At 48.2% G+C, this 22,199-nt stretch overlaps 1 protein-coding gene across 1 annotated transcript in view; it reads left to right on the top strand.

The window, feature by feature from the left end:
- The first annotated feature begins 400 nt into the window (after nt 1-400).
- LOC112106042 (nuclear receptor subfamily 2 group F member 5) overlaps nt 401-22,199 on the top strand; it is a 36,000-nt gene continuing 14,201 nt past the window's right edge. The window contains exon 1 of the mRNA XM_026656287.1: nt 401-797. Within this exon, the coding sequence (XP_026512072.1) occupies nt 401-797 (397 nt within the window). The remainder of the gene's footprint in view (nt 798-22,199) is intronic.

The following is a 22,199-nucleotide window of genomic DNA, read 5'->3' as shown; positions in this document are numbered from 1 at the left end:
CTTCCCCCCATCCCGAGTCCTCTCCTCCACCGCTCCTTCCTCCTTCCTCCCATCCCGAGTCTTCTCCTCCACCGCTCCTTCCTCCTTCCCCCCATCCCGAGTCCTCTCTTCCACCGCTCCTTCCTCCTTCCCCCCATCCCGAGTCCTCTCCTCCACCGCTCCTTCCTCCTTCCTCCCATCCCGAGTCCTCTCCTCCACCGCTCCTTCCTCCTTCCCCCCATCCCGAGTCCTCTCCTCCACCGCTCCTTCCTCCTTCCCCCCATCCCGAGTCCTCTCCTCCACCGCTCCTTCCTCCTTCCCCCCATTCCGAGTCCTCTCCTCCACCGCTTCTTCCTCCTTCCCCCCATCCTGACTCCTCTCCTCCCCCTCTCCTCCTGCCCCTGCCCCTCCCCCCGCTAGTATGGCCATGGTCGTGAACCCTTGGCAGGAGGAGATCCCCGGGGGCCCGCCAGGCGCCCAGCCCCCTCCGGGCCTGCCGTGCGCTCCGGAGCCGGGGGTGGCCCCTCCGCCGCCGGGCCCCCCGAAGGGCGCGGTGGCCCCGGGCCCGGCGGAGGCGGGGGAGAAGGGGGGCGCCCCGCCGAGTGTGGACTGCATGGTGTGCGGGGACAAGTCCAGCGGGAAGCACTACGGGCAGTTCACCTGCGAGGGCTGCAAGAGCTTCTTCAAGCGCTCGGTGCGGCGCAACCTGAGCTACACCTGCCGCAGCAACCGGGAGTGCCCCATCGACCAGCACCACCGCAACCAGTGCCAGTACTGCCGCCTCAAGAAGTGCCTCAAGGTCGGCATGCGCCGGGAAGGTGAGCGCCCCCCGGCCCGGCTCGGCTCGGCTCGGCTCGGCCCGGCCCGGCCCGGCCCCACCGCTCCTTCGCTTTCCAGCCTCGCCTGGCTGCCGTGTCTTTCCTCTGGGGTCCCCCTCTCTGCTCTCCCTTTCTGGGGCCTCTTCTCTCTGTCTCTTCCTGGAGTCCCTTCCCTCTCTCTGACCTCCCTCTCGGGGTCCTCTTCTCTCTGTCTCTTCCTGGAGTCCCTTCCCTCTCTCTGACCTCCCTCTCGGGGTCCTCTTCTCTCTGTCTCTTCCTGGGGTCCCTTCCCTCTCTCTGACCTCCCTTTTGGGGTCCTCCTCTCTCTGTCTCTTCCTGGAGTCCCTCTCTCTGCTCTCCCTTTCTCCGTCTTTCTTTTTCTTTTTCTTTCTTTCTTTCTTTCTTTCCCATCCCTTCTGTGTTTCTCTTTCGTTTCTCTCTCTCTGTTACCTTGCTTTCTTTTCTCTGTTTTTTTTTATGTTCCTTCTCTAGTCTTTCTTTTCTCTCTCTCTCTCTGAGTTTTCTTTCTTTTTGTGCTCTCTCTCTCTCTCTGTTTTCTCTTTCGTTCTCAGGAAGAAAGAGGAGTGAGAGAGAAAAAAGGGAACGTGAAAGGGGAGAAAGAAGGAAAGGTTTTCTTTCTTTGGTCATTCCTCTCTCTCATTCCAAAGACAGAGAAATGAAAAAGAGAAAGAAAATCCGTCTTTTTATTCTTTTCCTTTTCTCTCTCCCCCTTTTCGCTCTCTTGAATTTCTTCATGCCTTTCTTTTCTACGTCTCTACCATTTTCTTATTCATCCACTTTCTCTTTTCTCACTACTTGTCTTTTCCTTCTCTAAATCTTTCTTCCCTTCCCGTTCCCTCCTCCTCTCTCTCCATCCCCTTTTCTCTTTTCCGAATTGTCTCTCTCCCTCTCCTCTCTCATGACATCTCTCTTTTCTTTCTTTCCCTCTGTCTGTTTTCTCACTCTCTCCTTTCCCACCCTTTCTCTACTCTCTAGACAGGATGCCCACCTCTGCCGACCTCCTCAGCTCCCCCCTTACTGAAGGCAACAGGGTCATGTGTACCAGGCATCAGCCTTCCACTTGACAGTCCTCCTTGCAAGCGCCCTGTGGTTCCCTGTGTATTCTCTTCCTTCCCTACTTGCCACCCTGCTATCTAGCCCCCAAAGCCCTAGCCAGGGCTCTCCCTCTCTAGCTGTGAGTTTACAGTTGCTACACTGCTGTCTTAGGGACTCAGTATATTCTTAATATCATTCCCACCCCATCCCCATATACTCCCCAGCGCCAAGAGAATCCCAGGGCCCATTTCTTAACAGGGGATCAGGGTAAAGTGGAAACCCACAGGCTAGAAATGCGTCCAAATTGCTTTTGTCGAGGTCTCAACCCATCTCTGTTTTATTTGCTGCTCGGACTGGTTTTCCTTTCCTGTTCCATGTAGCTATTTTGTTTTTTAAATGAAGGGCAAACTTCACAGTATCTGATGCAGGGCAAATATCAGGGAACTTTCATTCCACCGAATTAACTATTGCACCAGCCCTTGGCTGAAATTTCTGATCTACACAAAATCGGATGGTTTGTCCTTTTAGCCAATCCCAAATTTATCAGCACTGACCCTTAACATTCCTGCATACTGATTCCCCAGTTTGTCTACTGTACTTCCCCATTTGGGCCTGAGAAAGTAAAGCTTGGATATTTGTTGATTGTTTTTTAGCAAGAGAAAAGCAGAATCCTTAAAAGGCTAAATTTCCCCAAGTCCCTGTACTTGTCGATTACAACAAAAGGATCATGGGAAATAACCCTAATTCATATTTAACTTGACTATCTGATCAGCGAAATTAATCCTTTGAACCAGTGAACCTTTAGTTTCTCTTGGGTTTTTAAATAGGGCTTGATTTAGAGACAGTTGCTCCGCAGAGGTAGGAATTTTCACTGTTCCTATATGCATTTTATTTAGGACAAGGTAGGCAGTGAAAACAGTAGGAATAGAACTATTGTTTTTTTAAAAATGCATCTGTATGTCTGTGATAGGAATACAAAAAAGAGGCCAAAGATGACTACACTGAATTCACTGCCCTTACAGTAACCATTCTCCGGATTTAGAATTAAACTAGGATTTAGCAGTAATGTAACAGGCACGGGTTCCTCACACGAATATATTGAGTGGAAACAACAACATACCTGGCATTCAGACAGCATCTTTCATCGGATCTCAAAGCCCTGGAGAAATTTTTTTATTAAGTTACACTTGCGCAAATGTAGGATTGCAAAAAGCATGCGACAGCATGGGTATCTCTCCGTATAAGATACACATATAATGATGTGTGCATATAATAATAATACTCAGTATCTATGGTACTTCATTCATAATGCAAAATACCTTCTTTAACTAGTAACAATCAAGAATCCTTACGACTTAAATAGGAATCACATTCTTTTTTAACCTTTTCACAGACGACCAGCATTTCAACCATACTATTAAAAACTTCTCTTGTACATTTAATTTTCTCAATTAAGGAGTGGGTTGGAAAAAGTGGCAAAGTTTCTCTCCCATGATGGGACATATTTAAGAAAAACATCAAGGCGAATCCCTTCCCTCCCCACTCCCCAGGGTAAACATTTTTCTTTGAAAACTTTGCCCCCTCCCTTTCAATGAACGTGCCCAGTAATTTGGCTGCAATAATGCATTCATGGCATTTAATCTTCTTTTGGTGAGATGATTACTGCAAATCCCCAATGGGTACTAGTAGCAGATCTTAGCAACTCTTGCTACTCTCGTTTATTTATATATACTTATATATATACAAGAAAGCGTCTAATAAGTTTATTCTGCACAAATGACCATTCAAAACATCAGCATAAAATCCTTATGATTTATCCCTGATCCAAATGGGAGCTGGGATAGCTCAATCGATTTCCTTCTCCCCTTATTTTCTTTTCAGTTATGTGTGTTAATTTCTTTATTAAGCCCTCTGTCAAATCTGGCGATTATGTCTTCTCAGATCATGGGCATGGCTTTGAGAAAAGGAAGTTAGAAAGGGGACGGTTTTACCTCTATTATGCCTTTTACTGCGGCACCTGTAACGCATTTGGGTGACATGGTGATGGGCATCCAGCAAAGCGCTAGGTTAGAGAGTTTCGTAGCATAGGGCAAAAGTTCTTGCAATCTGGAGCCATATTCACACCCGGAAACCTCTGCCTTAAAAGTCAACTCTTTAAAATAAAATTGATGTTCAAGCTGTGATTAGGCAGGGACCCCCTGGGCTAATGCTCCCTGCAGATCAAACACACGCATCATACAATGGCCAGATTCTCATTTGGTGTAGACTGGTCAACATGAGCTGAGGATTTGACAAAGTCTTTTTTTTTTTTGTAAATAGAGAGAGAAGCCAGGTCAGGAAACCCACATATGTACCTTATTGAACTGCTGAGCTAAACCTGATGTCTGTCATAACCCTACACAGCATTAGGTAGCATAATAAGAAAACTGTTGGCCTGTGTTAATTAACAAACGTGTCTTTATAGCCCAAGGTGAGCTTAGATCACTACAATTCTGGTTGAGTGGACACTACATTTTTTTAGTGGTTACTCAACATTTGAAACATCTATGCTGAGAGATTCAAAAGCATTTTTAAACAGCTCTATTTTCTGTATTCCTTTTGATTTTTTAACGTCCATCTTACTTGGAATTTTATTCCAGGTAAATATTTACATTGGCAAGTAAGCTTCAACTATTAGTTGAAACTAAACAAAGACATCTATCTATCAAGATACATCTACTTATTTTTTTCTGATTATGTAATGATACATTATATAATTTGTTCCATGCCAGTTTAAATTTGGGATAATTTTTCGATTCAAAGGATTTCAAGAGTTGTTTGAATGATTCCCTTGCTTCTATGCAGAAGACACACACTCAATTGAAATTATTGAGCGTAGGTTCAGAAATGATATTTTAATTCTTTGCCAGTGATCGTAGGCTGGGAATGATAGCTGGAGAAACCCCACAAAACCCCACTCAAAAAAAAAAAATCAAATTTCCATACAAATCCTCAAATGCAATTTACAAAAACTGGGCTCTATGGAAAAATTCTAGAGTGTATTTGTGAATTACAAACATAGAATTCAAATTGTATCTTACAAGGGGTGTTTCTTATTGCAGCCTTTTTCCTCAAATCAAGAATATTTAAGGGAAATTTAATTACAAAAAGACTTGCACAAAGGTTTGGTCGTGAGTGATGACTTCGTCTGGAAAGTCATTTAACTTTAAAAAGGGACACATGGAAACAAATAGATTGAACAAGGGCATGGGAATGGTCCAAGATAGGCGCTGATTTGCAGAACGTTACAATGTTTCATATTTTTTTAGTTTCATCAATATTATTTTATTGGGGTGAATTCACTCCGAGTATAGTGGCACTGAGTGAACTTTCAATAGCTTTATTCCCCAACCCATTTTCCAGCAATAGAATAGTCTGCTTTTCTGCCCCTCGCACTTGGCATTGGAAACGTGTCACATTGCGTTCCCCGCAGATGAGGTCATTTGTTAATATTCTAACGATTAGGAGAAATCCCCTTTCGCCATTTAAACACCTTTGTCACTTTTGGTGGGCAAACGGCTAGCAATCTACTAGCCATCTCACTGAAGTTTAACCGCCCAGTTTAAAGGATTTGCCACTGGGGTCATAACGAAGGGTTGTCCTCAGTCCGCGGTGTTATTGTTAAATGCATTTCTAAAGCATTCTGCTCTCACAGTATCTGGCTGATTTTACATACTCACGAGGTACATTGCATTTATGCGCTAATCTACCCCGGCGATAATCTGTCAAGTTTGGCCCAGAATTTAGGTTTTGCACAGATAAAACAGGGAGTCGCAGGAAGAAACTTTTTACAAAACCTAAGGCCAATGGAAACGTTTCTGTGATTTATTTATTTATTTATTTATTTGTTTGTTTAATTCCAGAGAGAATAGGATTTTTTTTTCTTTTTAACCAAGCAACCATTCCCTTGGCTCGCTGGCTTCCCCTTTGCAGCATTGTGCGTCAGGGCCTGAAAGTGAAATTGACTAGAAACAAGTGACATTGGCAGGCCACTGCCCCCCCAAAAGTAAATTAGAATGTCACCATTCTCTCTGGTTTTACCCATGATCAAGGGAGTAGAATTTTAAAAAGTGCCGGGCATCTATTGAGAAGCACTGGTGGAAATCTGGATGGTTTAGGTAGGTGCCTAAATGGGAACTGAGTTCTTTTGAAAAGTTGGTCTGTAAAGCATAGTAATATTAGGGAGGAGAGAGGGGGAGCATTTATTTTAAAAATAAGTTTGATTTTTAAAATGTGAGTGTCAATGTAGCCCTTTGATTTTTTTCAAAGCCATTTGATTTTTTTTTAAATAATAAAGGAATTATTTTAGGCATAAAAAAACAGCAATTTTTTGGGTGCTAACCAGTATTTTGCTAGCAATCACCAAAGATTAGAAACGATTCCCTCAGGGCCTAGGAAATACACGGCAGAGAAATCACTTGTCTGTTTCAGTTCTTAGATCTCTCTTCTTTGTATTATTGCTATTACTAATTGCTGTATTCCCCCTAAATGTACATGGTATTTCACGACAAAGAGAAAGGTGCCTTCCTTGTTCTGAAGAGTTTCTGATCAATAGACACAGAGCCATGGTTTGTTCACTCCCCCACTCCCCATCTACTTATGTAGAGATTCTGATCTGAGTTGCACTACTGGTGTAAATCCACTGCTGAACTCAACGGAGTTACTCCTGATTTAGGATGGTGTCATTTGGATCAGAATCTGCCTTTTTTTTTGGTTTTTGTTTTTTTTGGGTGGAAGAAGCTGTCCACAAAAAATTGCTCTCCGTGGGACATGTATTTTCTCAGCCAGCGTCTTGCTAACTGGGCTCACCCTCACTGCTGAGACATGGGTGGATTTTTAACATGTTCCTTCCATAGCTGCAAACAAATCAATGGTGAGACTCTTCGGTCCTTGTGGAAGGTAGACGGTTAATAGAACTCTGATGTACCCTGGTATTGCATGCACAGCATGTCTCCCACCTCCCAGGAATGTGGTTAGGCTTAATTTGTTAATGTCTGTGAGGTCCTTTTAGATGCAAGGTCTTATAGTAGATTTAGGCATCTCTTCAGCGGGTCTAAGTTGTCATTGCTCCATTGAGCTATCACAGTTGACACCAGCGGCAGATCGGCTCCACAGTATAACAGTGTATGCGTTGTTATTAATTATTATTCTATGAAATCCTCAGACAGTGAGACTTTGGCAAGGGGAAGCGGCCTTCTAAACTGAGGGGCGGATTTTCAGCGGGTGTATATTGTCATTGCTCCATTGACTTCAATGCCGGCAGCAGTCAGCCTCTCTTTCTGATGTTCCCGTGTTGACAATTTACACCGACTGACCATCGGGCCCCCGAGTCCCTAAACGTCCCTTGTCGCCCGTTAGCGGGTTGGAAAAACCCAGCGCTAGGAATCCTTTCACACAGCAAAGACAGCTATTGACCAAAGGTCTCGTGCCCCTGAAATGCAAAGGCAACTCTCATTCACTTGAGCAACGTCCTTGATTTGCATAGGACTAGTCGTGGAAGTAAGGGAGATCGGGCCCCTTGTTTTTGAGGCAGCGGCAGTAGAGAAACCACTCACGTTTTCATTAAACAAAGCCCCTCTCTCCCCCCCCCTCCTGCATTACTCTCATGGCTTGATGGGGAAGCATGCCTGGTACAACCCAACTGTACTGCACATGGTTAGAGCAAAAACCCGTTTACAATGCAGCGGAAGGAAAGACACTGGCTGTTTTTAGTCAATTCCAATTCCATCTTGTCTCTCTATGTCCAGCTCTATCTCTTGTCTATCCAGTTAAACCTGTATCCTCCCCAATTACTAGGGTGACCAGACAGCAAATGTGAAAAATCGGGACAGGGGGTGGGGGGTAATAGGAGCCTATATAGGAAAAAGACCCAAAAATCGGGACTGTCCCTATAAAATCGGGACATCTGGTCACCCTACCAATTTCTAAGATCCTCAGTGCCTCAGTGCCTCGTAGCTAACGAATTGTAGTCGTTCTCTGCTACAGAAGAGTTTTTGGATGTGTAGACCTCATTTTTTGTACATAAAAAAAGAACAAATCCTTTCTATTTTTTCCACCTAACTTCACAGTATTATGCGCAACAACTAGCTGGAACCACAGCCTGTGCTGTGGTTCACTGAAAGGAGCTTTAGGCTTTGACCTGAAGAGGATTCAAATCCAGAATCGGTCCAGTTAGTCCGTTCACTCACAGTCCCAAGGCTTGAGCTAGGGGAAGGGTTTTGCTTCCTGGCTTTGTGAACATGGATGGGTTCATTCCCCTTTCCATGCCTCGGTTTTCCCCACCCCAACCCCACGGGGGTTAGTGTTTGTAAAGGGCTTTGAGAGCCTCAGAGGGAAGGTGGTCAGTGGGAGAAGAGACGTTATTACGTGGGTTATGGTAGCACCTACAGGCTCTACGGAAGATCAGGGCCCCGAAGAGCTGGGTGTCGTTGAAGAGAATCCTTGCGCCAAAGGATTTACAGTCTAAGTAGACCAGACAGACAAAGGCTTGGAGGGGAAACTGAGGCACAGAGCCGGGACGCGACTACTTGACTTGCAGCACGCTGGTGCTAGAACTGGGATGAGAGCCCTTACCGAGACCTCGCTGAGTCACAATCCACTGGACAATGCGAGGGTCTGATCCTGCCCTCCCTAGGGGGGCATAGTGCCAATGGGTTGCCTGGGGAGACTTGTCCGAATCAGGCCTGCGAGGCTGCCTCTTTCATCACTGGCATGGCCTCCGTGTGGGCATTTTCGGGCTAAGCCGGTTGGGGGGGATTTTTTACCAGCATAGTCGTCCCAGTGCAAACCCTAGTGGAGACCAGTATCAAGGTGCCTTATACCAGTATGGTCTATGCCCCATCCCTTATGGAGTATACTAGACAGGCAAAGCCGTCCTAGTGTGGACCAGCAAAAGAGTATCTCTTAGGCCTGGTCTACACTAGGCTTTTATGTCGAATTTAGCGCCGTTATATCGAATTAACCCTGCACCCGTCCACACCACGAAGCCATTTAGTTCGACATAGAGCCCTCCTTAAATCGATTTCTGTAATCCTCCACAACGAGAGGAGTAGCGCTAAATTCGAAATGGCCATATCGAATTAGGCTAGGTGTGGATGGAAATCGACGGTAATAGCTCCGGGAGCTATCCCACAGTGCACCACTCTGTTGACGCTCTGGACAGCAGTCCGAGCTCGGATGCTCTGACCAGCCACACCCCGGGAAAATTTGAATTCCTTTTCCTGTCTGGGCAGTTTGAAGCGCAGTTTCTGTTTGGACACCGTGGCGAGCTCAGCAGCAGTGGCAGCAGTGGCAACGATGCAGAGCTCTCCAGCAGAGATGGCCGTGCAATCCAATAGAAAGAGGGCCCCAGCATGGACGGATCGGGAAGTCTTGGATCTCATCGCTGTGTGGGGAGATGAGTCCGTGCTTTCCGAGCTGCGCTCCAAAAGACGGAATGCAAAGATCTATGAGAAGATCTCTAAAGCCATGGCAGAGAGAGGCTACAGCCGGGATGCAACGCAGTGCCGCGTGAAAATCAAGGAGCTGAGACAAGGCTACCAGAAGACCAAAGAGGCAAACGGACGCTCCGGATCCCAGCCTCACACATCCCGTTTCTACGAGGCACTGCATTCCATCCTAGGTGCGGCCGCCACCACTACCCCACCCCTGACCGTGGACTCTGAGGATGGGATATTGTCCGCGGCCGGTTCCTCAGCGGACGGGGAAGAGGAGGAAGGAGATGAGGAGGACGAGGCAGTAGACAGCGCTTACAACGCTGATTTGCCCGACAGCCAGGAGCTCTTCATCACCCTGACAGAGATCCCCTACCAACCCTCCCCAGCCGTTACCCCAGACACAGATTCAGGGGAAGGATCAAGCAGTAAGTGTTTTAAATATCCAAACATTTATTTACAACATAACTGGCATATTTAAAATATTAACAGTAGCTAAAGTGCTTTAAAACATGTAAACATTTATTTGCAACAAAACAGGAAGATTGAAAATATTAACAGTGGGTAAAGTGCTTAAAAACATGTAAACAGGAAAGTCAAACAAAAGGGGAATCAGTGCAAAGTGTATCATGATTACTCCGTCTTTGGGCGCCTCAATATATAGTCCGAACCATTTTAAAAAAATCTCACAATGTCCGCTTCATGATTATAGTGCCCAAAACCCTGCAGTCATTTGTCCCTCCAAGGGCACCTAAGCCAAGAACTGGTCAATGTAACCGGGGATCGAGGCGACATCCTCCGGGGAGAACTCCTCATACACCTCCTGCAGGTGTTTTTCAAGCCTCATCAGCAGGTTCCTGGGCAGGGACAGCTTATTAGGCCCCCCGTGGTAGGACACGTTTCCCTGCCACAACGCCAGCAGGTACTCCGGGATCATGGCCTTGCACAGCAGTGCAGCAAATGGCCCCGGTTTCTGCAGGCTGTCCCGGAGCATCTTCTCCTTCTGGCTCTCGGAGACCTTCAGGAGGGTGATGTCAGGCATGACTCCCTGCTGTGAATTAGGTAGGGGAAAGTTAGTATTGGGACTGCTTGCCCGTCCCTTTACAGAACTGCAACCGCCGGTTTACAGCCACGCGGTTTACAGCCGCGAGGGGCTGGGACAGGGCCAGAGTTCATGCTTGCAGGATTGCTGCCAGCAGAGACTCGCATTGCTTTCTATGTGAAAGGAGGCCAGTGCCACTCTTAAAGTTTTAAGCGGCCACAAGTCTACGGCTTACCATGTTTGCCAGCTAGACAAAGTCCGGTGTCCAGCCCTGCTCCTCAGCTCGCCACAGCAAGACCGCAGGCACTGTAGGCGAGGGCCGAAAATTCGACCTTGTCCTCAGTGCGCGTGTGATAGGTGCTCTGCATGGTCTTGTTCACAGAGAAAGACTATGTTCTCTGTTCACAGATACATTGCTCTGTCTCAGGAATTCACTCCCTTTTTCCAATTCCCACAGCCACATCTGCCCAGAGGCTAGCGCACATTAGGAGGAGGAAGAAGAGGACACGGGAAGACATGTTTGCTGAACTAATGGAATGCTCCCGAGCACAGGCAGCCCAGCAGACACAGTGGAGGGAGAACTTGTCCCAAATGCACCGGGCAAACATTGAACGGGAGGAGAGGTGGCGACAGGAGGACAGGCAGGCTACTCAAACGCTGCTTGGACTAATGAGGGAGCAAACGGACACGCTCCGCCGCCTTGTGGATGTTCTGCAGGACCGGAGGCAGGAGGAGAGAGCCCCGCTGCAGTCTCTCTGTAACTGCCCTGCCCCGCCACCAAGTCCCATACCCCCCTCACCCAAAGTCCAAACACGGAGGGGTGGAAGGGGCCGTGAAAAATTTCACTCCACCCCTGCGGACTGCTCTACCACTAGAAGGCTCTCATTCCCCAAAATTTGAAAAGTCCTTTCCTACCCGCCTCACACAAGACCCCGTCCAAGTTTCACCCCCCCGTTCCATGTGCGGTTGTTAATAAAGAATACGTTTCTGTTCATTTCTGTTTCCATCCTCTTCTTTTGGAGGGGAGTCTGTCTGGAGGGGGGGGAAGGGCCTTGGTCATTGGACAGGACAGTCACCTTTAGCAGGGGGCAGGTGCAGCAGCAGGGCACATATACAGTGCAGTGACTAGTTATCCTGGTCAGTCTGGGAGGTGGTTTTCATGTTCTGTGTGGTGGGGGCGGTGGTGTTGCTCTGTGACTTGGTGGCGGGGGAGGGCAGTTACAGATCTTATGCAGCGGTCCTTACCCTGGATCACAGAGCCGCGCAGCAGGGGATCTGTAACCCTCCTCCCCCTGCAAGACAGTCACATAGCCGACACATACACGCAGTCCCGGCCAGGAGGGCTGGCAGGCTCCGTTGAAACAACCAGTCCACCATCGCGGAGCCTGTCATTCCTGGAGTTTAGAAGCATCATTTGCATCACAACCCTAAACCCGCTCCCCGCCACAGTCTGCGTCCCAGGTTTAAAACATTCCCGTGAAAACAGTAATAAAGACAACGGTGTCCATGAACAAAACAGAACAGATTTTATTTTTTGGGAAGGGGGTGAAGGGGGTATGTAATTGGAGAGGATAGTCGACGGCAACTGGGTAAAGAAACGGGGGCAAGTTCAGCTTCTGTGTCCACAAACTTAAAAGTCAATGGGTACCCTGCTCAGCCTTGAAACTGGCTTTCAAAGCCTCCCGGATGCACAGCGCGTCCCGCTGGGCTCTTCTAATCGCCCGGCTGTCTGGCTGGGCGTAATCAGCAGCCAGGCTATTTGCCTCAACCTCCCACCCCGCCATAAAGGTCTCCCCCTTGCTCTCACACAGATTGTGGAGCACACAGCAAGCTGCAATAACGATGGGGATATTGGTTTCGCTGAGATCACAGCGAGTGAGTAAGCTTCTCCATCTCCCCTTGAGACGGCCAAAAGCACACTCCACTACCATTCTGCACTTGCTCAGCCGGTAGTTGAACAGTTCTTTTTCTGTGTCCAGGGCGCCAGTATAGGGCTTCATGAGCCAGGGCATTAGCGGGTAGGCTGGGTCCCCGAGGATCACTGTAGGCATCTCCACATCCCCAACAGTTATCTTGTGGTCCGGGAAGTAAATACCTTCCTGCAGCCGTCTAAACAGACCAGAGTTCCTGAACACGCGAGCGTCATGAACCTTGCCCGGCCATCCGACGTAGATGTTTGTAAACCGTCCCCGATGGTCCACCAGTGCTTGCAGCACCATTGAAAAGTACCCCTTTCTATTGATGTACTGGCTGGCCTGGTGGCCCGGTCCCAGGATAGGGATGTGAGTCCCATCTATAGCCCCACCGCAGTTTGGGAATCCCATCGCAGCGAAGCCATCTATGATGGCCTGCGCGTTTCCCAGGGTCACTACCTTTGACAGCAGTACCTTGACGATTGCCTTGGCTACTTGCATGACAACAACCCCCACGGTAGATTTGCCCACGCCAAAGTGGTTCGCGACTGACCGGTAGCTGTCCGGCGTTGCAAGCTTCCAGAGGGCTATGGCCACTCGCTTCTGGACAGTCAGGGCTGCTCGCATGCGGGTGTCCTTGCGCTTCAGGGCAGGGGACAGCAACTCACAAAGTTCCAGGAAAGTCCCCTTCCGCATGCGAAAGTTTCGCAGCCACTGGGATTCATCCCAGACCTGAAGCACTATGCGGTCCCACCAGTCCGTGCTTGTTTCCCGGGCCCAGAATCGCCGTTCAACAAAATCCACATGCCCCATTGCAAACGTGATGTCCTCGGCGCTGGGTGTCGTGGTTTCTGACAGCTCTGTGCTACTCTCCGACTTCAGGCCCTCACTCCGCTGCCGTAGCCTCCTCGCCTGATTTCTCTGCATCTGCCTCTGGGAAAGGTGTATGATAAGGTGCGAGGCGTTGAGAACGGCCACAACTGCAGCGATGGTCGCAGCGGGATCCATGATCGCAGTGCTGTGGCGTCCGCGCTGTCACTGATCAAAAAGTGCGCGAACTGATTTCCCGCCGGCGCTTTCAGGGAGGGAGGCAGGGCGGTAGTGACTGACGGATGACGACAGTTACCCAAAAGCACCCTCGCCACAATTTTTTACCCAGAAGCCATTGGGGGCTCGACCCAGAATTCCACTGGGCAGCGGGGACTGCGGGAACTGTGGGATAGCTGCCCACAGTGCACTGCTTCCAATGTCGACGCTTTCCCTGGTAGTGTGGACTGACAAAGTCGAATTACTGTCCTTAGTGTAGACACACACGTTCGACTTTCTAATATCGATTGCACATATTCGATTTAACTAAAATCGAACTACTCTCGTAGTGTAGACATACCCTTAGTCTGAGCCAAACAAGCGATACTGGTAAAAACTCAGCATTGCTGGCGCCCCGGTGCCTACACCAGGCGCTTGTGCCAGGTCGCGTCAGTCGGTCAGGGATCACACCTCTCTGACCGACAGAGCAATGCTGGAAGAAGTCTGCAGCCTAGACCTGACCTGGCCTTAGGTTATACTGAAAAAAACTTTCCCATGTAGACAGGGCTTTCGAGTAACAGAAAGTCAGGTCCACCCATTCTGCCTCGGTTGCTTTTTCTATCCGCGGGTGTAAGGATAGCACAAAGGGCGGGGGCCCAACGGAAAAGCAAGCACCTACTTTTTGGGGGTTTCCACCAGTATAAAAACAGCTCTCAGCTTTTCAGGCCCTTACTGGTTTTTCACGTTTGTTGCTGGGATGCCGAGTTGGCTGGCCTAGAACAAGAAAAATCCCCCATCTCCTCCACTTGCCCATAGAGCTGCACGGCCAAATCGATTTCTTTTGAATGCAGAGATCTAAACTACGGGTGCTAAACTCCTCCCTAGCTCTAAACTCCATCTCTCCCAAGTCACGGAAGCAAATCCCCTTTCCCCTCCACCCCCATTTTTCTGATGGTTTGCATGATCATTTGCTAAATACATCGCAATCCAATGTGTTCCTCGGTCAGCAGCATCAAGGACTTTGTCCCATATTCCCTCCCCCTCCCTTTTCACACATACATAAACACCTCCCTCTAGGAATTTCACAAATAAATTACTACCCCCACTCCAACTCCCAGACCCACAGAGTCCAAATTCTCCTGCAACGTCTGTAGCTGTACACCCCAAAGCAAAGTGGGCATGAGAATCAACCAGTGTCGGCTCACTGTGGCCTCGGAAGTTTTCCGTGATCCAAGTCCTGGGTTCTGTCTTTTTCAATTATATCTAGGGCTGGCTGGAACCTTCCCCCACCCCGCCAAAATGCAGATGCAGGTTGACCAAAACGTTGCGTGAATTCGTCTCACGTTTGTCCAATTGTTTTGGCCGAAAAACAAAGAAAAAGCCCCCGAAACGTTTCGTTTTGATGCTTTTGAAATGAAACGTTTCAATTTGAAATGACGTTTTGTTTTGAAATTTACTGGGGTCTTATTTTAAAAAAAATCAAAAAGATAAAAAAAAAGTGCCATTCAATCCCGAATTATTCCCCCCCCCCCACTTTTTCGATTCGCCAAAAATTTCCTTTGAGAATGGCCGGTGAACCAAAAACTCAATTATTCTCACAGCTCTAATTAATACACCGAAAAACGAAAGGGTCTATTGAACCCACCTTTCCAATATGCCCAGCAATGGAGAGTTTAAAACACCTTGGTTTTATCCTGGCAGATCAGAGCAGGTCTTGGCTTTCAGACAGCATTCCAAACAAGACATGAGCGAAATTAATCAATTTGGTCCAGGACCAGAGGGCAAAAACAAGTCTGGGTCAGAGTCTCATCTAGTTTAATGGAGCTCCTTTGAGCTATGCTGATTGACGCCAGCTGAGGATCTGGCCCTCGTCCACCAGACGGGGGCTATTTGATGCTCAGATGAAGAAGGACAAACATTTGTTTTGTGAGAAGCCTGGCGTGTGGGTAAGTCAGGGAGGGAAACCCTCCGCCTATTCTCAAAGGTGCAACACGTCCGGGCATCCCTGGCCGGTGCGATTGGGATAAAACATGTTGTTCGTTCTTTGGGGAACAGCGGAACAAACACAACGATTGTTTTGGCCAAAGAAACAACCCGGATTGAAGCGTCCGCGTCGCAGCAACCCTGCTCGTTATGGCGGGATGTCACGTTTGCGGTTCTTGCATGGGGGCTTAGCTCCCATTTAGCCACTAAAATAATCCCGTGAGCCCAGCACTGCAAATGCTGCATTCTTTGGAAAATCTGGCCCTTACTGAGTTGCTTAAATAGCAGTCAAGATCTTTGAAAAATGGAGTGACACATGTACCTTAGGGAAGATGTTTAAGCTAATGGTTAGAGCAGGGTGTGGGGGTCAGGACACGTGGCTTCTGTTCCCAGCTCTGGGAGGAGAGTGGGGCCTAGAGCTTAGAGTCAGGACTCCTGGCTTCTATTCCGAGTGCTACCACAGATTTGCTACGGCAAGTTATTTCCTCTCTCTGTGCTTCAGTTTACCTGCCTGTGCAATGGGTAGGCAGCTCTCTGCCTTGTGGAATGGTGTAGGAAGGCGGCATTTGTATTTAGGGGACGCTTTGGGCGCGTCGGAGGACGGGTGCTAGCAGAGATTGTTCTAGAGAGCGACTGTACGGAGCTAGAGTGGGGATTAAACCTTACGGCAGGCAATAGATACCGGTTGTTTAGGGGGGGAAAAAGAGGCGGAATTTCCAAATCCCTGCTGTTTTATCTCTCAGCTCCCCAGGAACCCCTTTCAGTCGCTCCTTTCCGGCAGGACAGATTAGCTAACCCAGCTTTGCAAAACAGTCTCTGCGCCTACTCACCTAGGCAGGTGGGTCGGGAGCTCGTTTTTTGACAAGTTAGCAAAGTCTCACTAATTTTTCCATCACTGGTGGGAAGGCGGATGAGCAGATCTTGTGCCTGGGCTGGTATGTTGATTTTTTTTTATTTTTTTTTTTTGCAAGGCTGAGCTCATTGAACCAGTCTCTCTGCTCCCACATGCTAGTAAGAAGGGCAGATGCACAAAACAGCCATGCGTGCACGGTTGTAGCCGCCTGCCCTGCTATCCCTTGCGCTAGGGACATCGAACAGTCATGCATGGGTGATGGCTGCCCTCTTGGCCAATGCGGTGGGGATCAAACCAGGGAACTCCTCCACAGCTAAAACCAGGAGCTGCTGCAGCTTGTGCTAAAACTCCATGGCAAGGGGTGAGAACCCAGATCCTCAGTAGATCAGGAGCTGGGCAAAATTTTTCAGTCAAATACTTTATTCACTGCAAAATGCAGTGTCGGGTCAATGAACATAAGAATGGCCGTACTGTGTCAGACCAAAGGTCCATCTAGCCCAGTATCCTATCTACCGACAGTGGCCAATGCCAGGTGCCCCAGAGGGAGTGAACCTAACAGGTAATGATCAAGTGATCTCTCTCCTGCCATCCATCTCCACCCTCTGACAAACAGAGGCTAGGGACACCATTCCTTACCCATCGTGGCTAATAGCCATTAATGGACTTAACCTCCATGAATTTATCCAGTTCTCTTTTAACCCCTGTTATAGTCCTAGCCTTCACAACCTCCTCAGGCAAGGAGTTCCACAGGTTGACTGTGCCCTGTATTTGTTTTAAACCTGCTGCCCATTAATTTCATTTGGTGGCCCCTAGTTCTTATATTATGGGAACAAGTAAATAACTTTTCCTGATTCACTTTCTCCACATCACTCATGATTTTATATACCTATTGATTTATATGAAACTATTGCAAATCTGGGTCGAATTCAGCAAATAATTCCAGCCAGGAAAAAATAAATAGAAAATGGCTGTTTTCATTTCAAAATGACATTTCATTTGGAAATTTAGCTAGATTTATTTTAAATGAACAAAAAAGGATTTAAAAAACCCCAGACAACAAAATGCAAATTTTTCTTTTTTTGGTCAAATAAAATGATAAATAATAACAAATAGTTAGCCGGGAAACGACAAGCTACGAATTTTGGTCGCAGATCCAAAGCTGAAGGGTGTTTCGGATCCAGGGGTATCCCGTGTCTTGTGGTTTCTCTTTGCCTGGTGATCCAAGTGGACGGCTCCCTGTGAGTTCAGGAGCAGTGAATGAAACAAAATTTTGGTGAGGAAAAAAAATGAAAATTTTTGTTTCCGATTGACCTGAAACTAATTTTTTTCTGGATTTTTTGGTTTGGCCACCAAACCAAAGACTCCATTGCCCGTCACACACGCTCCCTAGTGGGCTACACACGTACTGTCTTAGCCCACTGCCAGCCTTTGCTAAATCTCCCCCCTGCTTTGCGATAGGCCCAGTAGCTGCAGCCAGGCATCGTATTTAGCCCTGCGGCAACCTGCTGCTCTGAACGAGATGGGGGATAGGGTTCTACCTGTATCCCTTGGGGGAGGGATAGCTCAGTTTGAGCATTGGCCTCCTAAACCCAGGGTTGTGAGTTCAATCCTTGAGGGGGCCATTTAGGGAACTGGGGTAAAAATCTGGGGATTGGTCCTGCTTTGAGCAGGGGGTTGGACTAGATGACCTCCTGAGGTCCCTTCCAACCCTGATATTCTATGATTCTATGTACAACAAGGCCCACATTTGCACCCGGCAATGGGAGTGTTTAAGACCAAATGGCTTGATGCTGAGGGCACCTGTAGTACCAACAGCTGTTTAGGGTGCGCTCAGGATCGGTCCATGCACGTCTCCTCCACCGTTTAATGCACGTCCCGGTGATGACAACCACAGCCAGGCGAGAGGCAGTTTCCTGCCTTTCGAGTGAGTTCCGCTGCAGCCCGTGAAGCTGCTCCATCAAATTAAACTGAGCGCATCAAGCTATTGCAAGACCTATGGGTGCTACAGCGGCTGGACTCCTGTGTCCGGTTGTGGTCCGCACCATTCGAGGAGGTTGGTGATCAGTTGGAGAGGGAGCCCAGAAGAGCCATTAGAAAACGTGCCTTAGAGTGACAGACTCACGGGGCTCAATCCATTTTGCTTAACAAAGAGCAGGTTGAGAGGTGAGCTGATTCCCATCTGTCTATACGTACGAGGGGGGCAAATATGTAATAACGGGCTCTTCCATCTAGCAGAGAAAGGTATGTCGCAATCCAACGGCTGGACGGTGAAGCTAGATAAATTCCGACTAGAAATAAGGTGTCCATTTTTAACAGCGAGAGTAATTAACCACCGGGCCAGCTTCCCAAGGATCCCGGCAGATTCTCCATCGCTGACAATTTTGAAATCAAAACGGGCTGGTTTTCGAAAAGCTCTGCTCTAGGGATTAGTGTGGGGGAACAGGGCCGGCTCCAGCGTTTTCGCCGCCCCAAACGGCAAAAAAAACAAAACAAAAAAAGCTGCGATCGGCGGCAGCTCTACCGCCGCCGCTTCATTCTTCGGTGGCAATTCGGCGGCAGGTCCAAGAAGAACTGAGGGACCCGCCGCCAAATGGCTGCCGAAGCGCCGGACGTGCCGCCCCTTTCCGTTGGCCGCCCCAGGCACCTGCTTGCTGCGCCGGTGCCTGGAGCCGGCCCTGGTGGGGAAACTCTCTGGCGTGTCAGGCGAGCGGATCACAACAGTCCTTGGAATCTATGACTCTCAGATCCACCCCGCTAGCTGCAGGATTCAATGCGACATGCAGCAGACAAGGCTGCTGTGTTTGCCATCGCAGGCTGGTTTAGCCCCGGTGCTGCAGCTGGAGTCATGGGGCGCCGTCTGCTTGGATCTCTATGGCAAGAGAAACCACAAAGCACAGGGCATCCCCAGATCCAAAACATCCTTCAGCTTTGGGTCTGGAGCCAAAAACTCTATAGCTTGTGTCATTGCTCTGCTATGATTCTGGTGTCATTGTCTCCTGGTAGTACCTCGGAGCCCTAGTCATGGAACCAGAAACCCATTGTGCTAGGCGACGTACATTTTTTATTGCTATTAGGTGTATTACAGTACAGTAGATGCCCCAAGTCATGGACCAGGACCTCATTGTGCTATGGGCTGTAGATTTTTATTGCTATTAGGTGTACTATGGTAGCATCTAGGAGCCCCTGTCTTGAACGGTACAAGGGGCCGAACAAACCACTCTCACTGATTCAGTATCGCTGACCCAAAGGGTTCAGAAATCAGGAATCAGGGCCCCACTAAAAATGAGATTATTTTATAAAATGTCATGATTTGTAAGCCAATCAACCTTGGGGTTCTTTTCGTTTGCCCTCTGGTTTTATTGAGCCTTCAGGGGTCAGGTTTCCAGCCTTTCTCCGCAGCCACAAGGGCCAGACCATTTGGGTTTTTTTTGCTCGTTTATAATGAAAGCTGAGATTCTCCCATGATTCCGGGAGCTGGGACCCGGAGAATAACAACAAAGCTCATGAGACTTGCAATCCCATCGCGAGAGGCGGCAGCCCCTCCAGTGGGGCTGTTCCCCACTCTCCCTCCAATTACTCAACCAAACGAAAAAGTGCATCACTGACGAAGCGAGGCCAATTCGCGCGTATTATGTGCCCCAGCCCCTCGGCTCCACCTGCTCTGTGTCTTTTAGAGGGTACGTAGACGGGAAAGGAGGCTTTATGCATAGTGCACTGGACTAGGATGCAGGGGACCCAACTGAGCTCTGCCGTTGGCCTACTGGATGGCCATGGGCAAATCACGTCCCCTCTCGGTGCCTCAGTTTCCCCGTCAGTAAAATGGGGACAATGTTTCTGACCTCCTTTATAAAGTGCTGTGAGATCTACTGATAATAATAATAATAATAATGATAGAGCCAGGAGGGGTTGTTATTATTATCTGTGCTTTCCTAAAAGACCTGCTCTATTTCAGGCACAGCCATTGGACTGGAAGCAGGAATTAATTCAGGGGAGTCCTATGGCCCGCTACTATGCAGAAAGCCGGACTAGATGATCCCAGTGGTCCCTTCTGGCCTTCCTCCCCGTGGATCTTTGTCTATACAGCACCCAACACAATGGAGCCCCAATCCTCATCAGAGGCGCTGGGCAAAGAGTTTATTCTCCTACTGTTTTAAGCCTGTCTGTGGTACTTACCTGGCCCCCATCTCCATTGTAGCTGAGCATTTCGCACTGCATTTGCCCTCACAACCCCTCTGTGAGGCAGGGAAGTGCTATTATCCCACTAGAGAGACTACGTGACTTTCCCAAGGTCTCACGGGAAAGCTGTAGCGGAGCAGGAACCCCAAAGGCAGCTTTCCTGGCTAGCACTGGTCCACCCTTCCTCTCCAGAGCCCAGGCCCAGCTGCTTCTGTGCTGTTCTACAGTGTTTCCTTTGGCCCACGGGAGACATGCAAACGTCCTGTGACTCAGACACCAAACCAGCTGATGCTGGGTTGTTGCTGGGAGATTCGGAGTTCGTTTGAACCCGGATTTCATAGTGGGGGAGCGGGGAGAACTTATTTGAGTAAGAGGCAGAGAAAAATCTCTCTGTGAATGCCTGCGGAGCAAGAGAGATCAGGGCTGCGTGGCTTTCATTAGATCCGTCTCTTAGAAAACAGGGTAGGGGAGACTCGTTCAAACGAAATCAAATCTCTTTTCCTGTGAGGACCACCGGGCCAGAATTCCACTGGTTCAAACACCAACAACTGGGGACTGATTTTTTGAAAGAGCTCCATCCATTTGCTATGGGTGCTAATCCTGCCCTCCCCCCACCCCAGCTGTGGACTAAGGGAGGTGACTAATATCTGGTAATCTGGCTAACATCTTAGCTCCCCATAGGCACCTAAATAAAGTGGCCAGATAAGATTTCCAAGAGCTTTCTTCTCGGGTGATGAGAGCTTTTGAAAATCTGCCCCCTCCCCACCTCATGTCGGAAATGGTTCCGCTGATTTGCTTCTGACTAGCTAAATTAATGGTCTCTTGCAGCATGTGTTAACTCCTTACGCTTAACAATCCGTTCCACCTTGTATGGAGCTGGAGTGCCTTTCCCAGACCGGAAGAAGAGCTCCGTGTAAGCTTGAAAGCTCGTCTCTCTCACCAACAGAAGTTGGTGCAATAAGAGAGAGCGCCTCACCCACCTTGTCTAGCTAAATTAAATCACTCCAGGACCGTACAGGCCAAGTTCCTGGCCAACGGAGAGGGAGTGTTTTATCAGAGGAAAGGGGTAGGAATTAGGCACAAAAGGCATTAGAGCTGGTAGGGAATTTTTCAAGGACATGTATTTTGTTGGGAAAAGGCGAAACTTTTTGCAGCAAAAGGTGGGTTTGGACCAAGGTTTTTGACCTGAAATTTTTTTTTGTCAAAATGGGACCCTTTGACGTTTTCCAAAGGAAAAATTTCATTTTTTCCCTAGTTGGAAATGACTTTTTGTTTTCCCATTCAAACTAACGATAGCACAATTAAAAAAATAAAATAAAGATGGCTGAAATCAAAATGAAACGTCTAAATTATCAAACCAAAATGTTTCTACTGACCCGAACGCAGTATTTTTTTTTTCAGTCAGCAATTTTATGTATTTATTTTTATTTTTTGGAATTTCAACTTTTCCTCCTGATTCAGGATGGGAAAAAATTTCAAAATCTCAGCAATTTTCCCAAGATGGGAAAATCGTTTGCCAGAAGCTGGGAATGGACGACAAGGGATGGATCACTTGATGATCACCTGTTCTGTTCATTCCCTCTGAAGCACCTGGCATTGGCCACTGTCGGAAGACAGGATACTGGGCTAGATGGACCTTTGATCTGACCCAGTCTGTCCGTTCTTATGTTTTTATTTCCCACCCAGCTCTCCTTGTAACCTTAACTCTAGAAAGGCTAATAACAGTAACGACAATGCCTAACGAGAGTGACCATTTATATAAAGCTTGTCAGCGGTGAATCTCTATAGCAAACGGCTCCTGCACCAAGGGTCTTCAGCGGCAGGTTTGTGACCTGTGCCCATATGGTCTCTAAAGAAAGATTCAGCGGCTTAGCGAAAGCA

This window comes from Terrapene carolina, unplaced genomic scaffold (assembly GCF_002925995.2).
Source record: "Terrapene carolina triunguis isolate 2854851 unplaced genomic scaffold, T_m_triunguis-2.0 Scaffold227, whole genome shotgun sequence".
NCBI lineage: Eukaryota > Metazoa > Chordata > Testudines > Emydidae > Terrapene > Terrapene triunguis.
Note: the sequence above shows the minus strand (reverse complement) of the source record. Positions and strands in the feature narration are given on the sequence as shown.